Source organism: Apus apus, chromosome 4 (assembly GCF_020740795.1).
Source record: "Apus apus isolate bApuApu2 chromosome 4, bApuApu2.pri.cur, whole genome shotgun sequence".
Taxonomy (NCBI): domain Eukaryota; kingdom Metazoa; phylum Chordata; class Aves; order Apodiformes; family Apodidae; genus Apus; species Apus apus.
In genome coordinates, this window is record NC_067285.1 from 85588030 (window position 1) to 85611632 (window position 23603).

Consider the following 23603-nt stretch of genomic DNA (forward strand, 5'->3'; position numbering starts at 1 on the left):
TACAGACATTTTGTTTCTCATATATTTCTCATGTTATAAAAAAACTTGTTTCCAATAATTTATTTTTATTTTTAGTGCTTTTATCTTCTAAATTATTTTTAAACTATGTACTGCCCACAACTTTGGCAGTGATCCAACCTGCTATTACACAGCAGGTAGTGATAACAATGTTCTTTTAGTAAATTACAAAGCCTTTTTTGTGTTTCCATTTCTGTTTTTCATGGTTTTACAACAACAGGCAATTCTACAACACCATGGTCAGCTTCACTGTCATATTTAGTACCTTTAATAGCATTTGTAAAACATAGTTTGCAGTATGCCGGCTAGTTGAAGAAATGGTGATTTATTTTTTTTTTATCTGCATGAAATCTTAGTAAAGGAGTGGAACATTATTAATAAGCATAGGAGGATTTCTGAAGTAGTTCAAAAGGTACCAATTAGCAATTCCTGTTATCGAAGAAAATGAGGCATTTTGGATCACAGTACTTATAATTAGAATCATCATAGAATGGTTTCAATTGGAAGAGACCTTAAAGATCATCTAGATCCAAACTCTCTGCATGGACAAGGAAACCTCCCACTCAACCAGGTTGCTCAAAGCCCCATCCAACCTGTCCTTGAACACTTCTTGGGATGGGGCCTCCACAACTTCTCTGAGTGACCTGTTCCAGTGTCTCACCACCCTCGTAGTGAAGAATTTCCTCCTGATATCTAAATCTCCCCTCTTCCAGTTTTAATCCATTGCCCCTCATCCTCTTGCTACATGCCCCTGGTAAAAGTCCCTCTCCAGCTTTCCTGTGGGCCCCCTTTCAGGTAGCGGAAAGACCACTATATAGGCTACAGAGTCTTTTCAAGGCTGAACAACCCCAACTTTGTCTGTCTGTCATCACAGGAGAGGTGCTTCAGCCCTCTGAATATCTTCGTGGCCCTCCTCTGGACTCACTCCAAGAGGTCCATGTCCTTATGTTAAGGGCTCCAGAACTGGACACAGTACTCCTGGTGGAGTGTCATGAGAGCGGAGTAGAAGGAGAGAATCACCTCTGTTGGCCTGCTGGCCACACTACTTGGGATGCAGCCCAAGATGTGGTTGGCTTTCTGGGCTGCAAGTGCACATTGCCAGCTCGTGCTGTGCTTCTCATAAACCATTACCCCCAAGTCCTTTTTCTCAGGGTTGTTCTCAATCCAATCTCCACCCAAACCATAGTTGTATTTGGGATTGCCCTGACTCCTGTGCAGAACCTTGCACTTGGCCTTGTTGAACTTCATGTAGTTTCATGAGTCTGCCTCTCAAGCCTGTCAAGGTCCCTTTCTTCCAGCGTGTTGGCCTCACTGCACAGCCTAATCTTCCAGAATATTAGAATAGCCATAAATGCTTTATAAACAACACATAATTGAAAAATACTTTATCTGATAAATTCCAATCCATTGCCCTGTATAATGTGACTCACCTGCAATCTCTTTCAGCTATCTCTCAACATTTCTGGATGCCAAATCACTGATTTAATATGAATCTTATTCAAGGATTAGAAAACTTACGGGAACTAATGCATAGATTGTACTAATTCAGAGCAATTTGTAAACAGAATGCCACTTTAAAATTGCAAGCACAATTTGAATTAAATGACCACTCAAATGTGTGAAACAAGAGCAGGAACATAAACATATATTAATTATCTTTGAGAGACATTAATTTTCTTACTTTTTTGTTTGTAATTAGTAACTTAAATTTTAGTAGGAAACTCATCATGAAAGACCAGGGAAAGAGTACTGGAAATAAAAATTAGGATGTTCATGATATGTTACTAATTGGAACTGAATCTCAAAAAATGTGGATCAAATAATTCATTTGATTTGCTGTTCCTGGTTTTGTGTCACTGCTTTGAGTATGGCACACAGGTTTCTGGAAACTGAAAGTGCTTTTATAAATTTGTATAGAAACTTAAAATGGCTTTTGGGGTATCAGACAGCCTCATATGTTAGTGGACATGGATAAAACATCCATCAGTTAGGAAGCAACATAGATTAAATGCAACATATTTTGAAAATGTTCATGATTCTTAAGTCATTAGACTTATGCAGATGAATGAACTATGACACTTTAGGTCTTCACCATATACACAGAAGTCCTTTCTAGCAAAAAAAAAAGAAAGTTGTATATGCTTTGAGTGCAAATGTTATCTGAGATGCGTATGACTAAAAGTTAAGAATTTAGAACTGTTCTCTTTTCCAAGTCACTTGTCTCTTTCATTTGACAGCACTTCATGTATAACGTTTTACATTTTCTTTGGTTATATTAATTGTTAGCATTTTTCTCACTGAATATTATTTTATTTGTGTAATGCATACATGATCATCAGCATACTAGTATCTTAGAATCATAGTCTGTAAAGTATTTATTCTTGTTAGAATCCTTTTCTGTAAGAAAATACTGTAATTTCTGTTAGCAGGATGTCTAGGTTTTTTTAATAAAATTATGTATATTTGACATTTGTGTTTTTAAAATATTTATGTAACTTACAGAGAGAATTCCCTACATATAGGAAAATGAAAGGCTGAAATGAAACTCAAAAATCTCGTCTTAACACAGTGTCCTTTGTTTCTTAAGCTTCTTTTTTATTTTCTCTCATAGATATTATAAAATACTATAAATATGTCTTGATGTGCTGATCTAAAGTAACTTCAGAACATACACAAAGTGGACGTTGTTACAGAAAGTGTATATTTACCTTCAGCCAATTTGGTCTTGTCTTGTAAGTTACCTGACACTGTATTTGAAACAGCCTGTATCCTGCAAGCATTTCAGGTGACATGCTTATTGCAGGAAGCAAGTGATACATCTTTCCTTGGGTCTTGTTTATCCAAACACCCTGATTATTTTGTTGACCATGGCGTACAAATAGTTTACACAGTAGGTGAAATGTGCTGTTCATCTGCAACAACTATAAAGATGATTAAAAAAAAAAATAATTAAATAGTAATGTTAATGTGTTTATTTCAGGTAGCTGCCTTTTCTTAATCAGGAAGAAAAATGGTAACTAAAGCAAGAAGAATAGATATATGAAGAATATAAATATCAATCAAATATAGTATTTGCAGTTTTGCAAAATAATAGAATCAAGCAACGAAGTCCTGCTTCTTGGCCCGTGCATTAAATGCTAATTTGTCTCTTATGTTTTCTTAGAATCCATGTGTGAGGTCATCTTCTGTTATGTTGGTTCTGTTATCACGTAGGACAAACTTCCTTTGGGATTGCCGTGGCCAGGTAAAGTAGATCTTTTCTGAACTGGAAACTATACTAATCGCAATTACTTTAAGTGACATGATTGTAGTTCAAGGCTCACCACATGAAGATTTTGCTCTGCAGTTAAAGAATTCATTAAAAATGGCTTACGAAACAGCATGTATCCTAAGGATCACTGCAGTTTTATACTTCCATGCTGAGCTCTGGAGTGGAGACCTAAGTAATGTAATCATGGAGTTTAATCAAAGCTTCTTGGATTACATTAAAACTGAAAAGCGAGTTTCAAAACAGATATATCAAATTATACTTATTACATTAGTGAAGGGCTAGGTTATATTTTGAGTTTGGATCTAAACTTGTGCACCAATCCAAGCTCCCATCTGAACTCCCAGCCTCCCATCCAAATGTATTGGTCACAAACTCATGCTCACCTATTTAGCAAGTTGTTAATTTAGGATCTTGATGGATTAAAAAAAATTACTAGGTCAGAAGTCTTAGTGAATTGTTTAAGGTAAAATAAATCAAGGGGTGTATGTAGTAGATTAATCGCTAAGTTCAAAATCTGTGCATTTTAAAGCCTCTGAAATGTTGGACATATATATTGATTTTGTTTAACTTTGTGGGTTTCTAAACCTTTGGGAATAAACTATGAGATTTCAGATCTCTAAACAGCAGCAAAAAATCATATATCTTAGAAATGCATTCTTTAAAGTTCTTTATATAGAAATTTATTTGTTCATGATTTTACTAAGAATAGCAGCTAGGAAGTAAATAGCAAATAAGATTATTTTATGAAATTTTTGAAAATTCTATGTTCAATTATCTGCTTAGCTGCGATGGTGAGATAATAATAAAGAAAGATGCCCTATTTTTAGGGTCATAGTTGTAATCTTCATAAAAAGAGCTTGTTCTATATGTCAATGTGTATATTTAAAATAAATAATCAAGGAGATGTCTGAACTCAGCCTTAGCGGTATAGTGAAAATACAAAGTAATAACTGGTGAAAAAGATAGATGTAGAAAGTGATGATACCATACCATTGGTACTGGTTTCTGGAAGTGTGCGAGATCTGCATGAAATTGCTTTTCAAAAATCGATCTTTGGTAGATCCACAGCTCAGTGGTTGTTGTTGGTTGTTGTTTGGTGTAATGTAGTTATAAATCTATATAGCACACAAGAAGCTTAGAGAAATCATGGAAGCATTGAAGTCAATAAGGATTCTGCTACTGACTGTATAATATGATTGGAGTTAGCATTTCTAGATCATAAAATGATAGAATTATTTAAGTTGGAGAAGACCCTTAAGACCATCAAATTCAACCCCATAATATTAGAGATTAGAGATTTTTTTGGTGTTTTTATTCTCTCTTTTTATAATATGCTCAAAATGATCACCAAGAAATTAGTAATTCCACGTAAGCATGTTGATTATGTAGGAAACAAAAATCTATTCTGTGCCCAGTATGCTCAGAACTGTAAGATAAAATCACTGCTATTTTACTTTCCAAAATGCAACTGCCTGCTTATTCAAAACCAGAATTTTGACAACCTATGAAAAATGTCTGTAGATGAGCAAAGAGGAACTGATGCTACAGGAAAAAAGGCAGGTTTTTTCTTCCTCTTCTATTATAAAATCTCCTTCAGTGATCTTTCTGCTAGTTTGTGATAGCTTTGCTAAGATTTTTTTTTTATGAAATATGCTTAGATTTGCACATTTCAACATGTTTAAGATTTAACTGAGTCACTATTACTACTAGAAAAAGTCCTTATTCAGTTGTCATCTTTATGCAGGAAATACCCATGTCAGGAAAATGTGACACTGATTCCGCAGTTTAATGCAACAGATAGGAGCAGATGGAGCTGTGTATAGTCCCTTGTTAAAAATCTATTTAAACATAACAAATTTCTGTAGGGCAAACTGCTCCCTCTGGAAAGCAGGAGATACTTGGGGAAAAAAATAAAGCAATAAACCTGGAATTTAATTATCTCAGTGATATCAGAGACCCATACTGTGCCAGAAAATATATTTTTGCCTTTTCTGTAAGAATAACTACAATGAGATAAATTACTTGTTATTATAGATTTTTTTTTATGGAGCGTAAACATAAAATACGTCTTTCAACAGTGTTCTCTGTGTCATGAAGGAATCCAAATAGATTTAAAATGATGGACAAAAGGTATTTTTTTAAATACAAACAAACATATGAAAAACATGCAAGTCTGAATCTTTCCCCAAAAAATATTTAACAAAAATTCTATCTTTTAACTTTTTAACAGCCTTATTAACAGACACTATTATTTCACCTGTTTGTTAGGTTGTCCTTTCCATCATGTACCAATACGCTGCTTTTTCTTCATGGTAAATAATAATTTTTTAATAATTCCACAAATTTCTGTACTTTCCAATCTTCTACTGTCTCATTTAGTCATGTAACACATGCATTCAAGGCGAAATACTACTTAGTTTCATTTAATCATCAGTCTGTATACTTGCTCTTACTGTTAAGATTGTCTTCCACCTACACATTCCAATACCAGTTGGATGATGCAAATAAAGCTTGTGAGGGTTTTGTTTTGTCTATTGGGGGGTTTTGAATTATTTTTCTGGCATACAGAATGCTCTTTTGGTTCATTCAATTCCTAGTTCTAGATTCAAAAGGTTATTTATTTTTTCTGAAATACATGAAATAATAGTAAGTAATTAAATACCTTCTGTGTCAAGGTACATTGTGTCTTTTTTATTGTCAGTTAGCAAGTTCTTCAGAATGCTCAGATTTTGGTTTACACTGCTTTAAGTGTACTTACAGTCAGTTGTAGTTGAGATAATAATGGACATGAATTTTCTACCACTAAGATTAAACTAGAAATAGTTTGGTCTTGTAAAGAGCAGGTGGAAGTAATAGGTGGTTGGGAACACGTTTAAGACAGAGGTCTGTGGATGTGAAAGCTGTGTCCTGCTTTGAAAAGCTAGTAATTGCCTTAATGGGTAGGTGAAAAATTAAGGCTGATTAAGAGAGGAAGAAAAGGTGCTCTAGTGGGTAAGAAGACAGAAATGATTAAGCAGAACAGGTACGGAATGCGTTTTGGTGGGACAAGGGAAGAAATTCTCTGGAAATGTTTCTTCTTCACTCTAAGATATAACCCTTTTGCATATAAAACCACTTTGTACAATGCTGTAATGGCTGGATACATTGCCATCCAGTGCAAGTAATTTCTCAGTGCTTGTCACAAGTTTATGAGTGGTAAAACATAGTGCTGTCTCACCCTGTTGGTATTCCTGTTGTGGAAGAAGGAACTAAACTCTTTTAACACAATGAATCACCTTCAGGTGGCTGAAAAAAAAAAAAAAAAAAAAAAAGCTGAATTTGATAGAAATGTGTTCCTGCTTTTTTCAAGAAGAAAAAAAAGAACAACTTTTGCCATTGACTAAGGCCATAAGTTTCCCACCATCAAAATTTACAGATGGTGCAAAGTGGTTAAGGTGTAGAAAATCTGAATAAAAATGCCTTTATTTTTAAACAAGGCACTGAGTGGAATATATTGTTAGACTTTTAAATGCTATGAAATACCAAAGGTAGAAACTGAAACTAGAGTCATAAATGTGAACTTGTATTTCAGTCTCATAAGCAATGTCTGTCGCATCATATAAGTGATGGAGATGTATGTGTGGGAGACACAGCTTGAGCATCAGTCTGTATTAAATGAAAGCATCTTTTAATATGTTTATAAGGTTTTAGTAATTCACTGTGAGAAAGAAACAAACTTTAAATTCAATTGTTAGCACCAATACCATCCACACAGATGACCAATAACAAGCAGACAATAAGAGACCCTGATAATCATGGATTGGGGGTGTAGCAGAAGGTTTTGGTGGCATTTCTAGAGTGTTTTCAACACCCCTCTCCCCCACTGGCATACTAGTAATATGGTGACATAAACCCATATATTTTTGCTCAACTTCACTGAATAATAATTTATAAGGAAATTTTAAAAAATAGCCTTTCACTTATTTAGCCATATTTACTCTTTTTCACCCCTGATAAATAGTTTCACTGAATGCAGTTTGGTTTTTTGAATACTTTTTGTGGACAGACTCTAAGCCAGTTGGTGAAAGTGAATGCTGGGAATCTTGTCTCTGTTCCTAATGTTGCTTCAGTGTTTCCCTATGGAAATCTATGAAAACCTCATGAAAGCCCAAACAATCTTTAATTGCTTTTTCAGTTTGATATTGCCAGCTACTGTATGCATTATTTATTTGTGTTTAGATGCCTTTCATTTTATGCCATTCACTGAAAATCAGCATAAAAAATATTCTATTATATAATTTTACTAATGTAAGGGAAATGGGTACGGGATCACTATAAAATGTTTTGATAATGTGAATAATATTGCAGATCCTAGCCAGAAGTTTCTCAGCAGATTTTGTAGGGTTTTATTAAGGACATAAATATTTTCTTGATGGAAAAATTAAAAGATTGAAGTGAAGGTATGTTTAAGATTATTCAACTAACCTTTAGAATTTAGAGTCCCTGTGTCTCAGTTGAATGGACTGGAGGGCAAATACATCTGGAAAATATTTTCACAAGTAGTTTTGTACATTTGCATGCATCTTAATTGCATAAATATATGCCTGACTTTTAAAAATACTTTGCTATTAGATGTTATTTATTATTATGGACCTTGCTGGAAGACTTTTTAATTATATCAAAAGTAATAAATACAATGCTATGATTTAAAATTTCTAAAATATACTTAAGCAATTAATTTGCATTAATATTCAGCACAGCAGCAGAAAGGGTGAGGTTTTGTGTCTTCAAGATCATTTACACAAGCTTACTTTATAAACTTTTTTGCTCATTAGTGCCAATCTGGCAGCTTCTGATAGCCTTTTAATTTATACAATCACAGATTTTATAGTTCAAATAAAGCTGGCAGTAGGTGGTGATACCTGTTACTGTTGCTAAATTTAAAACTTCACTTAACTACAATGGTAAGATTTTAGTTGTAAATTTGTTATCTCTGAAATATGTAATTTTATTCTCCCCTTCCCCTCAGTAATTTGGAGTTTCCAAGGAAAAACTGTCAAAGATTTCCTTATTTTTCCTGCCAGGAAGTAGAAAAAGACCTTTAAGGTCCAACCATTAGCCCAGCATTGCCATGTCCACCACTAAACCATGTGCCTAACCACCATATCTACACGTTTTTAATACATCCAGCAATGGTGTTTGAGGCACGTTCCCGGGCAGCCTGTTCCAGTGCTTGAATTAGAAATAGAAGTAGAACAGGAAATAACTGGTCTATTTAAGCAAAGGTTATATTTTATTTAGCTATCACTTTTTAATTACATTGTTGTAAAGACTCCTCTTGAAAATAGCGAGCAAAATTTTCTGTCATCAAAACTGGTTTATTTAAATAAAATAATTACTAAAAATCTGGGGTATATTTGGAGCTTATTCTATTTCATATTTGGAAAGAAATTTTAATTTATTTTTTTTACTTCCCAGCTTTTTTCATAGCTCACTGTGATACTCTAAAAATTCTGAAATTTTTGGGTTTGGAAGTGTTGTTTAAATAAATATTTTTCTAAAGGGAATGCCAATAATAAAAGAAAAATTTCAAAATATACGGAGAAGTTAAATGCAAGGGATAAATAATACCAAGAGTTAGATATTCTGACTTGCAGTGTTTTTGTTATTGTTGTTTGCAGTGGTTTGGTTTTGGTTTTTGGTTTTGTTTTTTTTGTGGGTTTTTTTTTTAACAAATATAAAAAAGATTTGTGGAAGGAAAAAGAAAGTTTCAGGATTGCCAGTGAAAATATAATGTACTTGATTTGAGCACAGTGTCCAGGAAAAATATGGACCTGAAGTCTGAAGAACATGTGGTTGAAATGCGTTATGTCATCATTTTACCTTATCTGTCTGATTCAAAAAAACAGCATGGAAACAGGAAAAAATCTTAATGCAGAAGATTAAGATTTTTCTAATTATTTCCTAATTTATTTATTTTTTCCCCTTGTGAACTTTTGGAGCAAAATTACAGCCAAGTGCCTGGATACTTTGCTTATTATGTTTCATAGTTTTACCACTTTCATAAGAACAAATCTCATCTGTTGCAAGGACAAGTATGTATAGAATGTATATGAAGTTAATATCTGTTAATGATTTCTATTTGGCTAACAGTTAGCTGCAATACAATACTATCAACTGGAGTAAAAATGCATTATTTAAAAAAATCATTGGAAGACTTACATGTTAATGCCCTGGAATTATTAATTAAAAAATTAGTAGTGGTAATGAGGTCAACTTCTTAAATATATCACTGCCTAATTTTCCATAGCTTAAGCATGTTTAATTTGTTTTATGTATTTATGTAAATTCAAGTGTGTGGTGCTATTGCCATTTGTCCTAAGTCACATCAAAGATTTTAACATCCTTAGAGTATTGGTAACCTACTGGGTAGGAAATGTTTGGGGTTTTTTAGTTTTTTTTCTTTTAGTAAAAAAAACAAACAAGTGTTTTACAGTTGATTTGTCACAATAAATTATTTTATAAAATAAGAATACGGAACATCACATTTGTAAGAAAACACCAGTTTAATGTTTTCAAAATTTAATGTCAAAATAACTATAAAACCCCTCTACTTGAAAACACTAAGTGTCATCATTCAGTTCACTTGTGAACTCACATGAATATTTAGTCAGGATAATGTCCAGTTGTTGTTCACTATTTAGTTGCTGATTATGTGGCATACAAAACTGCTTCATTTAATATTGTTAAGTATATTTTATTTGCACTAAAACTTCCATAGATTCAATAGGCATTAACTAAAAAATAAGGACTAAAGATTTGATTGCCTCCTGGAGAGTGACCTTAATGATAGGAAAATGTCCCTGCTCTCTGCAGGACTAGGTGATTTTCAAAGGTGCATTTCAACAGAAATTTTGTGATTCTATGAAAGAATGGATGATGCCTCTTTCAAAAGTCGAAAGTCGGAACAATTCCGTTATGCTCAACACATGAATTGCCATTCACAACCTTTCAAGACTTAGTTCAACTGCTCTCCCTTCATGCTGCTGCCAAAAATTAACATGCAAGTCAATGATGTTCTGTATTATGTTGAAAAAGACAGTAGAAGAGTTCATTTTTACTGTTAAATAAGGGAAGAAATGCGATAGTGAGTGGGTGAGAAGATAAATTTGTCAGCACTTGTGCTCTTCTGAAATTCTTTTTTATTGGATTTTTCACTTGACAGTTCCCCAAACCAGGATGCCAGGTTGCATATTTCTGGATGGTTTGCCATAGAATCTACCATTTTTGGTTTTTGCAGAAATTACTTTTTGGTACAGAGGGAGTTGTCTTTGATTTGTTTCAAGAGAACTTAACGTGGTCCCAGAACATCTAAGTGTTTATAACAATGTATAGCACTAGAATTTTAACAAGAATGGTAAATATATTTACCTTTGACTGTAAGTCTGTCCTTGAATGTAATGAATATCAACTTAAAACTGCAATCCTAGTTTGTCAGTGTTGTAGGATTAGTAGGCAGGCATGTGGTTCTAGTAAAATAAGATTATGGTCAGTGGCTAAGTAGATACTCATAGTGGAAAAATTGAATTTTCTTTTAGTTTTACAGGCTTTCCATCCTTAAGTGTTTGTTTTCTTATGTAAAGTAATTGCAGAGATTGTTTCCTTTAAGGCCAACCAACCTTTGAACTTTATAATGGTTGTAGAAATATGTGGAATTGCTGAACACCAGGAAAGCATACAGAATAAAGCAAACAGAATAATTGACTGTCATGGAAAATGTTATCCAAGCCAGTAATCTAGCATGGATTTCTATATGGAATGTGGGAGTTTTCCATTTTTCCTATTTGATATGGTTTTTAGGAACCTTCACGTTCTTCTTACAGCAGAAATTTCCCAAAGGAAATAAAGGCCTAACATTTGTTTTTTTCACTAGGAAGCTCATGCTTCCTTCACTGTGGCATATCCTTTTTGTTTCTGTGTCATCTGAGCCTGAACATAAGTCTATTTCCCATAATATGTTCTTGATATTTTATATATATATATAAATAATTATATATCATTATTAATATAATTATTTTTTAGAGAGTCTCACTTTTGTGATTTTTACTAGTTATTTTCTAAATTTGAGATTTGTTATGTGATAAAAGGTTTGACATTATTAGGATCTAAGAACATTTTTTCCACTTCTGGACTATTCACAACATAAAATTACTCTGTTTATTTGTGACAGATGCTGTGTGAATTGCTGTTTTGTGACATGAGTGAGAACAGTTGAAAACAGTACTCATAAATTAGTTTCAGAACTAATTGCACTTTTCATGCTAATGTATCCTAAATGAGGAAAAATTAAAAATTTAAGCCTTGAAATAGTAATGCTTCTGAAAGCCCAAGTATCATTGTAAAAAAAAAAATAAATAAATCCCAAACTTATTCAAATAGTAAGGGAGTGTGTACGCTTGTAATACTCTCCTTGTAATTTATGGTGCACTTACTTAGGTGAGCAGGGAAAAATAATTTGTCTTGTGCTCAGAGTTGTGCAATTGTTTCATTTAATTCAAAAAGTGGAAGAAAAAGTTCTTTCTGATCTCTTCTGAATTAAAAAGACTGACTTTTATTTTGTCTGTTACTCTAATTCTGGACAAAATGCAATCTAAAATAACAATTATGTTCTTTTCACACAATGTCTGTGCTTTCTAACCAGTTATTTCATCTATCTAACTGCTGGATTTTAAAAAATAAACTCTGGATTAAAATAAAACTGATTCCATGGTTTTTGTATGGCACTTTCTTTAACTGTCATTGTGGTGTTTTGGGTTTTTTTTCCTGTTGTGGTACAGGTTTGGGTTTTTGTGTGCTTGTTCTAAATTTATGTAGGGCTTTTGGAAAAAAATAAATGATTGTAATTAAGTAAGAAAGGGCTTTAACTATCAAGGAAAGAAAATAAATAGTAAGTTTTGCAAATTATTTTGGGTACATGGCTTTGATTAATTTGTAAATGAAGTACTTCTGTGCTCTCCATAACTTCTATATAATTTATCTAGGGTTTTTATTCTTTTTTTCATTTATTGGATTTCAGAATAGCAGAGCTTCATAGAGATTACCACTTACATTTCAAAAATAGGAGAGCCTTTAATTTTCACATTAGAATTAAGATCCTTAACAGATAAGCACTCTCGTATTAGAACTGTTACTAGGAATTTTGAAGCATACTTCAGGAAGGATGCAAAACTTATGTTACCTGAACAAAACACAGAACTGATGTCACCGGAAACCTTGTAATGTTACTGAGCTGATGCTTCTTTTCAGCCAACTTCTGTGTAATGTTAAACCAAATATTTTCCTTTTTTAGCTTTAAAGTAGAAGTTGATACTATTGAGAGCTGTCTGAAGAAAGCTTTGAAAGTAACCATTATGACCCTTAGACAGGAATGAGGATTTTTTTTGTTTTGTTTATCTAGATTACATAGAGGCAGGCATGTTTTAATATACATAAGAAAAATTCAACAAGAAGGCAAAATAATTGTGCTTTGTTGTTTATGATGATGGAAAGTATTTGAGGCAAGATAATGGCTAAATCTAAGATCTGTATTTCTGCTTCAACAAAGAAGAATGTGAATGGAAATGATTGATGGGCAATTCTCTGTCTTCTGAAGCCCTGTATAAACACTCACAAGTACTTCTTGCTTCAGATCGTGACAAAAAACCATAAATGTATTTCCCAAATAAATGTCATCTCTAGCTACATGAACTCAACCGTGGAGTTGCATTTATTATGTATTGTGTTTTAAATGGATCATTTTGTCTCTGTGTAAATTCTGAATAAAGGTTAGAAACTAGAGATTGTGGGTGTAAAAAAACAGCTGACTGAAGGACTAGCATACTGTGAGTGGTTTGTGCTACTGCTGTCGATGTATGGACCTCTATCTATCAGCTCAGTCACAGAGAGACGTTTAGGAAAGTTGCTATTTATTTAACTTAGACGTGGTTTTTCTTTTTGTGAGTTTTGGTCTGGTTTTGATGTGTTGGGACTGGTAGCCAGAGGACTATCCTTGCCTGTCCCCACAGTGGCACTGAACAGCAGGGCTTGCACATCACCCCGATGCCGCCCCACCACCCCAGTGGGGATGTAGTTTGTCATAATGGTGGTTTTGCCTGTAATTTGAATCTTTCAGTGAAACTTTCAGAATTTTACTTACCTGGATTGTGAGAAGTCAACAAGAGAAGGCAAACTATATTTAGTTTCAGAACTGTTTTCTAATTTAGTTTGTCAGTATGGATCTGGCTTATATTGGATCTCTGTAAAGCAGGTAAATGGATGGATGTAGTTTTAGGCAATATAAACTCTATTCACTTAACCAGTTCAGGCAGCTGGGTTACTATTACACAAATGTTTTATATTTTCAATGTCTACGTTCATTGCATTGCTGAAGATGTAGAAGTTACTGTGAGTCGTGGGAGGTAGGTATCAGCTGAAAGCTGGTAACAGCCCAATTAAACCATGGTCCCAGTTGTGGATGCAGAAGTGCCTGTAAACAGAAATCACACCTTAGATCCATGTAGTCCGTGCAGAGGACTCCTGCAAATCTCTTGGCAATCAGTTGTATTGTTGTTTCTGTGATTGTTCCTTGTTTACTGATAGGATATGCTGATCTGGCTCATTCAAGCAAAACATGTAGTTGACATAATCTGGCCGGTCACTTATGGTTCCTTTTTATAAGGTTTTACTATGAATTAGAAAATGTATCCTGTCTGATGGTGGCTACAGCAACACATTCAGGAAAAAATAAGAGAAAAGATATGAGAAATGCTGGGGTTTTGTGCAGTCAGGATATGAGTTCTCATTCATATTGCCACTCCAAGGCAAAGCAGAATGAAATAGCAGCCCTGAAAAATGTATTGCTTTAGAAAACGTTTCTGAAGTATTATTTACTATAACGCAGCTTAATAAAATACATATTTGATTCAGTATTGATAGAGCAAATGGCATATATTGCAATTTTGAGTGAATTAAATTTATCATAGGGTAGTTTACATACACAGATTTTTTTTATAGAAGGTGCTAGAATTTAGCACACTGGTGCTAAACAATGTATAAAGGTCCTTAATCGACAGCAGGGATGATGAATCCTCTAATGAGGAATGCTTACATAGGGAATGGAATAAACACTGATTATAGGAAGTGTTCTCTTACTTTTCCAGTTGATTGCATGTTAGAAGGTACCTCCAGCAAGAGAGACATGCTCTATAAAGTTGTGGAAAGCTGTTGGATTTGATTTTTTCACAATTTTCTGCAGTTGCATTAATGTTGTCTTAAATGGAACTCATTACAGACTCAAAACAAAAGCAAATTTGCTTGAATGGTTTTGAAAACGTCATTAAAATGTAGCACACAGTATTTACATGCAGAGAGAGTTGTGCATGTTTGGAGGCGTTTGGGGTTGGTTTTTTTTTTGAAAGGATGGGGATGCATTGTTGATTTTGTTTTTTGGGGTTTTTTTGTTTTGTTTTGTTTTAAACTAAGCTGGCTTATCATAGGCTTCAGAAGTTTTATTCCATTTTTTTTGTTTTACTAGAAATGTTGCCATGCACTTATTACAGTGGTTAAACTAAAGCTCTCTGCTCTACTGGACCCTGCATAAATAGTGTTGTCTTCTGGTAGAAAGTTCTATGCTCAAGGACTGGTGTTAACTGTGAGGTTTAATTCAGCCTGTAGTGAAATCTGGGAGTAGGTGGAACTCAGCATTTTAGAAAGCTTAACCCTATGTCTTAGAGGCACTTGTGGAAGGATAGAAGACGCTATAATAGCAGTTTTGTAAACACCTGATGGCTTCATGTGCTGCAAAAACAGATGTGAAGCAGCAGAAAGTCTGGTCAGTTTTGATCTTTCATCATAAGATGATGTTTCATCACTAGAAGTTCTAGAAATTATTGCTTTCTGAGGCTGCAGTGGAAGACCTTCAAATCAACAAAGTTTTAATGAAGCAACTGAACTTTGATAGCAAACTGTACACCATGAAGGTCCCAAAGTATTGAAATTTATACAGATGGTATTGAGGGTCAAGTTAAATATGCAGGATTGAACTTAACTGTGATATGGGTAATTACTCAAAGAAGGAGTTAAATGGAATTTCATGGAAGAGTCCTAGCGGGGAAAATAATGGTTCATGTAAACACTGACATTCCTGAGAATAAATTCTGTATGATGCACAAATGGGTGTAGAAAACTTAAGATGGCTTTTACACTAAGTTTGCATGTTTTCATGATAGGAACGGGTCTTCTATCAAGACCTAAAATTATATAGTGAATATTAACATATCTCGTGTTCTTGGTTTTTTTTAAATTGTAATTCTGGTTTACCTGGTGGGTATCTTCCACCAGATTTTTCTGTTGAAGTATTAGCCATACTGTGTATCTCGTATCATTCTTATACAAAACACAAGAGCTGAGAGAAGGCAATTCCTGACACAATTGTTATCCACTATGATCAATTTTAAATTCAAGCAGCATGTATGCTTAAGTTTGAAGAATGTTCCTAGCTCATACCCTGTATACCAATTTTAAAATTACTTAAGCTGCTGAAAGTTAGTACTGATTATTTCTGCTTTTATGATTAACTCTCTCAGTTGTAAAAATTTTAAAATGTTCAGTTGCATGATTTAACATATGTTTCTAATGGTGAACTTTCACAGTGATGTAATTCATTTAAATGAAGAAAAAAAAATTAGTCCAGGAGTTGACTTCTAATCCTCTGTGTATAATTTTGTGTTACAAAGAGTTTTTAGAGGTTAATTACTGGTCAGCTCATTTCAGATATGAGTCACAGTAATATCTAGAGCTGGTTTTTGAAATAAAATCTAAGATTTGGGGTCTTAAGTAAGGATGAAGTAGAGGCATTTGTAGTCAAAAAAGAGCAGAGCCTTCTGCTTTAGTTAGTATTTTATAGCTTTAGATTTTTATGATTAAGTTTCAGAGGTAGACTACATTATTAATTATTTAGGTTTAAAAGTTTTTGTTAAGGAGGAAGATTATGCAGACACTCATATTCATGGGTATTAATACCTGCTATTGTATGTTTTGCATGGAAGTAAATCACTAGTAATCATAATCTTAGTTGTACTTTATAATTGGTACTTTTTACTTGCCTGATTAATAAGAAATGGTCTATTGTGTTACAGTTTCACCAATTTTAAGCTTTCAGTTTCATCACCTGTGACCATTGTTTCTGCCCATATATTTATATGTAGTTTTTCTTCAAAGTTTAAATCTTAAAGGAGGCTTTAAAGCAAGTAGCTTTTTCTTAAGCATTTTTTTAGTCTAGTCTGAAGTCTAGTGTTTGCCACTTTTATTTCCTAACATCCAATATGTGCTTTTTCGGCTTTCTGTACTTTACAAGAACTTCCACTTAATAAAGGAGTGTAGCTGAATCACAGAAAGAATAAAATAGATAAAATTATGTTGCTGCGTGCCACTTCAGTAGTTCAGTGTTCTTGGTGCAAGATTGTGTATATAATAAGCAGAAAAAGCAGGTCAATGCTATTGCTGATGCACTCGTACAGTAGCTTGGATAGAGAATTTTATAATCAAAACATGGGAAATAAAGGGAATAATTCTTACACAGAAGTCAGATATTTCATATCCTCTCTACATTACCCATGGATAAGTCAGAGAAAAAAATACAAATTATAACACAACAAATACGTAGTTTGTTTCTGTAGTTCTTCATTTATTTCTGGGATTACTAGGGTAGCCTGTCTGTAAATGAGCCTGAATGGAGTTTTGCTCATCAGCATAAATTCAGACTCCTGTTTTCTTATTCTGTAGCAAATGAACATGAAAACCAGAAGGGAAACTTGTGCTGGGCTATAAATTCTGTAGGTCTGATAAGTACTGGTTTCAAAATCATCAATCTAATAGAATCTACTGTATTTTAATTACTGTGTCATCTGTGACCAAGAGCTAGAGCTACACAGTGGCTCTGCAGTTAGGTGCTGTATCACTCATAGTTTTGCCATCAATATTGGAAATCAAAGCCAGGGTTTACCTGCTACGTCCCCTAAAGTGAGAGGGAGGGGAAAGTACCTTGGACTGGAACCCATACATATGTAATTGATGATCTGGGGGGGCTGTCTGCTGCCCAGCCACTGACCATAGTGTGAGATGGCTTCCAAGCTTTTGTGGAAGGGCAGGGTTTCCTTCGGACCTGCTGCTTCGTATGTAGCTGTGTTAAAGCCTAAATATATAAAATATATTTAGCATTAGTTCAATTTATATGTGATTAGTTAAATTTCATCAGAATGACATATCAGGTGTTGCAACAAATGATCATAGAATCATAGAATGCCAGGTTGGAAGGGACCTCAAGGATCATCTGGTCCAACCTTTCTTGGTACTACTATAGTTTATATGAGATGGCTCAGCACCCTGTCAAGCTGAGGCTTAAAACTGTCCCATGTGGGGCAATCTGCCACTTCCCTTGGAAATATTCCAATGTTTGATTGTCCTCATAGTGAAAAATTTACCTCTTCTATCCAGTCAGAATCTCCCCAGGACCAAGTTGTGCCTGCTATTCCTTGTCTTTTCCATGTGACTCCTTGTCACATATTCTTGGTAGCCATCCTTTAAGTACTGAAAATGGTAATGAAGTCTCCCCCAAGCCTTTTCAAGGCTGAAGAAACCCAGTTTCCTCAGCCTCTCCTCATATGGCAGGTTCTCCAGTCCTCTGATCATCCTTGTGGCCCTTCTCTGGACCCTCTCCAGCCTGTCTGCATCCTTTTTCTAGAGCGGGCACCAAAACTGAACGCAATACTCCAGGTGTGGTCTGACAAGTGCTGAGTACAGTGGGATGATGTCTTGTTTATCAATGGCTGGTGATGCCATTGATGCAGCCCAGCATCCTGTTGGCTTTCTTTGCCAGTGCAGCACACTGTTCACTCCTGTTGAGTCCACCAAGACGCCCAGGTCCCTTTCCACAGGGCTTCTCTCCAGCCAGGTGGATCTCAATCTGAACTGCCCTACTGGGATATGTGTTCCCAGGTGCAAGACCTTACACTTCTCCCCATTGAACTTCATAAGGTTCCTGCTAGCCCACTCCTCCAGCCTCTCTAGGTTATTCATAAGTGTTTGTTTTATTACACTTGAGTTTATGATTACTCCTATAGCTTCTTTACACAATTTTGTGTCCTTAATGTCAGTGTACTCTAGTAATTTCAGCTGCCCTTTTATTTCTGCAAACTTTAGGCTTTTTTGCCCCTCTTCTTTCAGAATTTCCAAATCTTTCACATCTGCACTATGTCATGTCCACATCACACTTTCAGAGTACAGATTAATGTTTTGAAGTACTTCTTACACAGTTTTCTTAATACTATTAATGCCCTTTAAAACTTAAATTTCACTTAACAGTGAAGGGTTAAACAACTTTGCAATAATGCCTGAGGTTCATATCCTTTTACCATTTTAATAGTTTTGTGATGTGGCTATTTCTTAAATACTGTCTTCTGTATGATATTTAATGATTTTATGCTCTTAGTCTATTTCAGACAACGTTAAAAATTTTTAGATGTATTCATAAAGAAATTGACTTACATAATGTTTTCAATTGAATGTTTGTGTGATTATGTTTATATTAACATATATAAATGTTAATTTCCTGGACTACAGCATTTTTCTGTTCTCTTGTGCATAAGCAAGGGATATAGGACATGTTTTCTTGCACCTAGGAAGCAGGTGGCAGTTTATAATATTTCATTAATCAATTCACCTTCATCTGATGGAGGAAATTATAATTACAAAATTTTTAAAATATATAATATTTAAAATATATAATATTTAAAATATATAATAATCTGAATTCATGTCATTCATTCATTTCAGTCATGAAATCATGTGTATGAGGGCAGAATATGAAAGGCCTATGGAAAAGGTTTGAGAAACATAATAGGTATTATAACATTCAGTCTGAGTCGTGTGAATCACATTTCTTCTTAAGATTCTCATTATTTGATTAACAGTATATAGGTAACTTACAATGTAGGCTACATGATTTTGATTTAGCTTCCTATTTAGTTTTCTTATGTTCAAACTTTACTCTTTGTTTCTACAAAAATGAGACAGGGAGACTCTAACAGCAGAGTAACAAATTACAGCTCATCCTTGCTTTTTTCTATTGTGATAAAATAATTCTTTGCTCATTTATCAAAGTCTAGGAACCAAGTATTCATCAGGAAAACCTCAGCATTTTAACATCTATTCTGATATCTAATGAAAATCTTGTGGAAGTTAATAGAAAGTCTTTTGGATAAGCCTCTGTTTGTAGTGGTTTCATCTACTGATGCACTTTAGAATGCTTTTGCTGTTAAAAAACTACACGTAGAATTGTTTTGGGTTTTTTTCCCCTCCTGTAAGCTGCAAGAGTGGATGCATTCTGTTGGTGAATTGCAGTACTGGATTTCATAGAATCATCAAGTAGTTTGGTTGGAAGGGACTTTGAAGGGTCGCAACTGGAAGGAGAGAGAAAAAAATAACCTATGCTCCAGGTTCCCTTACCAGCTGTCCCAAGGCCCTAAAGTCTCTTGATTACCCAGGGACTACACATTGCATCTTCATCACCATGCACAGGGAAAGGCCTGCCATCCATTTTTGGAAAGTAAAATTCCAGACCTGCTAAAGGAATATCAGTTCCCACAAAATATGTTTCAAAGTTTTAATCATGCTCCCATTGTTAAGAACCCAAAAAGGTCGTAACACTTGGAGGAGGAAAACTGACCGTGTATGCTGAGTGCCAAAAGCCTTCTCAAGGAAGCCTGTGCTGGTTTGCTTTTGGCATCACTGTTAGTCTGTTAGTAGTTCATGACAGCTTGTATGCAGACTTGCAGCCATTCAACTGGTATGGAGGTATCTGTAGCCTAAGTCTTGTGCCCAGTTTATAAACCAGGGATTGAGACATTGATCCTAAATCATGCATTTAAACACAAGCATTAACTAGAAAATTAAAAGCTTTAAAATAGTTTCATACATTCCTAATATATGTGTTCCAGAGTGAAAGCTAATGGATGAAAACCAGGTTGTTCAAAGACTTCCCGTAAGCCATGTTATCTGTACTCAGAGAGTCCAGCTATGGTCTTTCTGGCATATCCTATTCTGGCTGCCTCATTCATTGTTTCTTCTGTTTCTCAGTCCAGTAAAGTCTTAGTGAGTAGTGACAGTGTGTTCTTTAGAGATTCTCAGCAGACTGTGGAAAAAAATAGATTTGGATAGGACTAGGGAAAAAAAAATCAAGAAAATACCCCAATGTTTTTAAGATCATATGGACACCTGTTCTGGTGGTGGTGTCATTGAGTCTCTCAGCCTGCGTTATGATGGCTGCAAGGAAGTGGGATGGAGGTGGGAAAGCAACCCTTCTTTTTTGCTTCACTCTAAGTTATTTTATCCATCTATAACATGTTTGTAAAGAACAGAAATGTGAAGATCTTGGATATTGTTAAAATGAAAACCAGCTGTTGAGTTTCTAAATAAAAATACCAAGTCATAGCCACACTGTGCTGTTTCTTAGTCATATACTCCTATATTCTTTATACTGTTCCTATACATTTACTGTATACAGTGTATTATGCACATTAGTATCTATTTTCATATAAATTATAAATAGGCCACCAATCTGAAGTGTCATTTAAATGACTGAATTGCGGTGCTGAGTTGTGATGTGAGTACATTTTGAGTGTGTGAATATGTGAGTCTGGGGTGCTTTTTGTTTGTGTGTTTTTTTCCTGCAGAAATTATTTTGAGAAGATCTGGGTAATAATGTGGTTGTCTGCTTATTGTACATTGTACATATTGTTTAGTGTGCTTACCCTACTTGTTGATTAGCAGAAATCAGGAGGAGAACAACTTTGCACTGTGTCTGGGATGAAAGGAAAAAATACACCCTTCACCTCTTGAATTCCCCTGACAACTAGTCTTGGCTCTTGTGTATTGACAGGGATGTAGCTAACTTTGCATCACAAAACAACAGAAAATTCAGAAGTAATTGGTATATTTTAAACTAGATAGTTGGTGATTAGTATTATTTATTTGTAAGTTGTAAATTTCCCTTTTAATTATACATGCTGAGAAAACTGAATAATATTACAAGTAGGTAAAGGAGATGAACACTGAATGAAGAGCTGCCAGCTTTTAATTATGCAAATGAACACCACTGCAGAAGAATTATTTAGTAATCTTTTTGTGCTTGGAATTGCAAATCTATCTTTATGATTGTGTTTAGAACAAATGAAACTGGATTTGTGTAACCTTTGTTCTGTAGATCTTTGCAATTAATAAGATTAAGGAGAAGTGTCAGAAGTCTTAAGAGACTCAATGTAATGTGCAGCGGGTCAGGGCAGTAGAAGTGAAATACAACTGTCAATATTCTTCTTGTAGGTTATCCTATTTTTCCTGATTTATTTATAATATTTTTTTATTAAATCCTTTATTAACTTTTCATAGCTGTATGCTTTAATGCTTTTATGTTCTCGTTCTGCTGGGGAGCCCAGTTGAGTATCTAAACTATGGCTCTTCTCAAGTGGTCTATTTGATTGTAGTCTCTCCTGTTCTTGCATTACCCTACATTATTTTCCTGGGGTGCCTTTTTTTTTTTGTCTGGTGACTTCCACAGCCTGATGCTGCTCTTGCTGGCAGACTACTTAGCACTCTGGCACTGTTTCAATGAGTAAAGAGTACTGAAAGAGCAGGCTAATTTATAGTCTTGTCACATCACCCTAAAAATGTATCTGAGCCTCAGTAATGCTGGTAGGCAGTACGAAGTATATTTTTAGAATTCTTTTTATTTGCGGGGGAAAGAATAAATTAAAAATCCTGCAAAATTATATGACAGAGGGACAGATGATTAATAAAATGCATTTAGGAGATTGTACACTTAACAGTTAATATTCTTTCTTAAACAGGATGAGAGGTGAGAGAGTGTTGTCCATCACTGTTCAGCTTGATTGAGCTTTCCTTTTCTGAGTGAGAGGGGACTCTTGACTTTGCAAGTATAAAAGCCAAACTGTGCTATACAAAACGCTATACACACATGCCTTCCCCAGCGCAGAAGAACAAGCATATATAGATGAGTAATGGAAGTAATCTGCCAGCTATCTATACCCATAAATATTATTTCTTATGTTTCAGTAATTGTTCTGTGCTACACACAGGACTGATATGAGACACTGCAGAACATTGTATAGTATTAAATATGTTTTAAATATTTTTTTTCTTTGTGAGGGATCGGAACCGTGGCATGGAAATGCTATTTGGAAAATAAAAATGTAATATTTTTAGAGGCAAACCTGAAATTAAGAATGTGACCAGAAGTAACTCTTCCCCTTGGGCATTTTGGATGACATCTCCCAAAATCTAAAAATACCATTTTTGACAGGCAGTTTTCTCCAGAATGTCATTAAAATATCTGGCAATGCCATTTTAGGAATGGTGACACGTGGCATCACATGACAGGCCAGCCTCAGAAAGTTTATGGCTAAACAAGAGTTCCAAAGTTATGCTCTCTTAAATGTTAAGGATTTATGTTATTTAGTTTGTTGCTTCCTGTGGAGTTCAGCTGTAAAGATTACCTGATGCCTTTAAATTTATGTTAATCATTTATCTTCAATTAACATCAATATGAAATTTTAATTATCAAATTTGAAATGCTGCTGGGAGGACAAATAGTTAGAGAATTGGAAAATATTGTTATAAAGATTCCAAAAATTAACAAACCTGATATCCAAACAAGCCCTTTCTCAAGATAAGATGGAGAATTTGCTATAAAAATTGTGGAAATCTGCATCCAACATATACTATGAGTGAAACAAAACAAAATAAACCGTATACTTTGATTCACCAGATGAACTCTCATAATGAAATGAGATAAACTGTGTGTGTATTTCACTCTGAATGGGGAAGCTGTGGTGTGAAAATATTCCAAACTTCACAACTTGTAGTAAGTATTCCACTACTGAGGTAGTTTGTTAATTTTTTAGTTAAATCGTAGACAGATTTCTTTGTCAGTTGTTTATAGCACTGCTCACTCTTATGATAAACATGAACAAGGTAAGTGCAAACCCCCAAAATGTTGTCTAAAACGGAGAATCATTTGTATTTGTTCACATGTTCTTCTCAGGCCTTTGAGGCACACTATTGTTTTGGAGAAGAATATAATTCTCTACATAATGATTACTATCTTAGTAAATCTTACTTGTTCAGAGTAATGTTGGACTTGTTTCCTGTCATTTCTCCTATCTCCTCCATATATAAGATTTATCTTTTTAGAACCTTATCCCTCTAATTTTTTCACTCATTCTAT

General features: G+C 34.5%; 1 protein-coding gene across 2 annotated transcripts in view; it reads left to right on the forward strand.

Annotated features, from left to right (window-relative positions):
* The window catches only part of SGCZ (sarcoglycan zeta), a 423412-nt gene that overhangs the window by 184938 nt on the left and 214871 nt on the right, over positions 1–23603 (forward strand). The window contains exon 2 of one of the 2 annotated variants that reach the window (XM_051619665.1): positions 3182–3262. The exons of the other annotated variant lie outside the window; for it this stretch is intronic. Within the exon in view, the coding sequence (XP_051475625.1) occupies positions 3182–3262 (81 nt within the window). The remainder of the gene's footprint in view (positions 1–3181; positions 3263–23603) is intronic. 2 annotated transcript variants of the gene reach the window in all.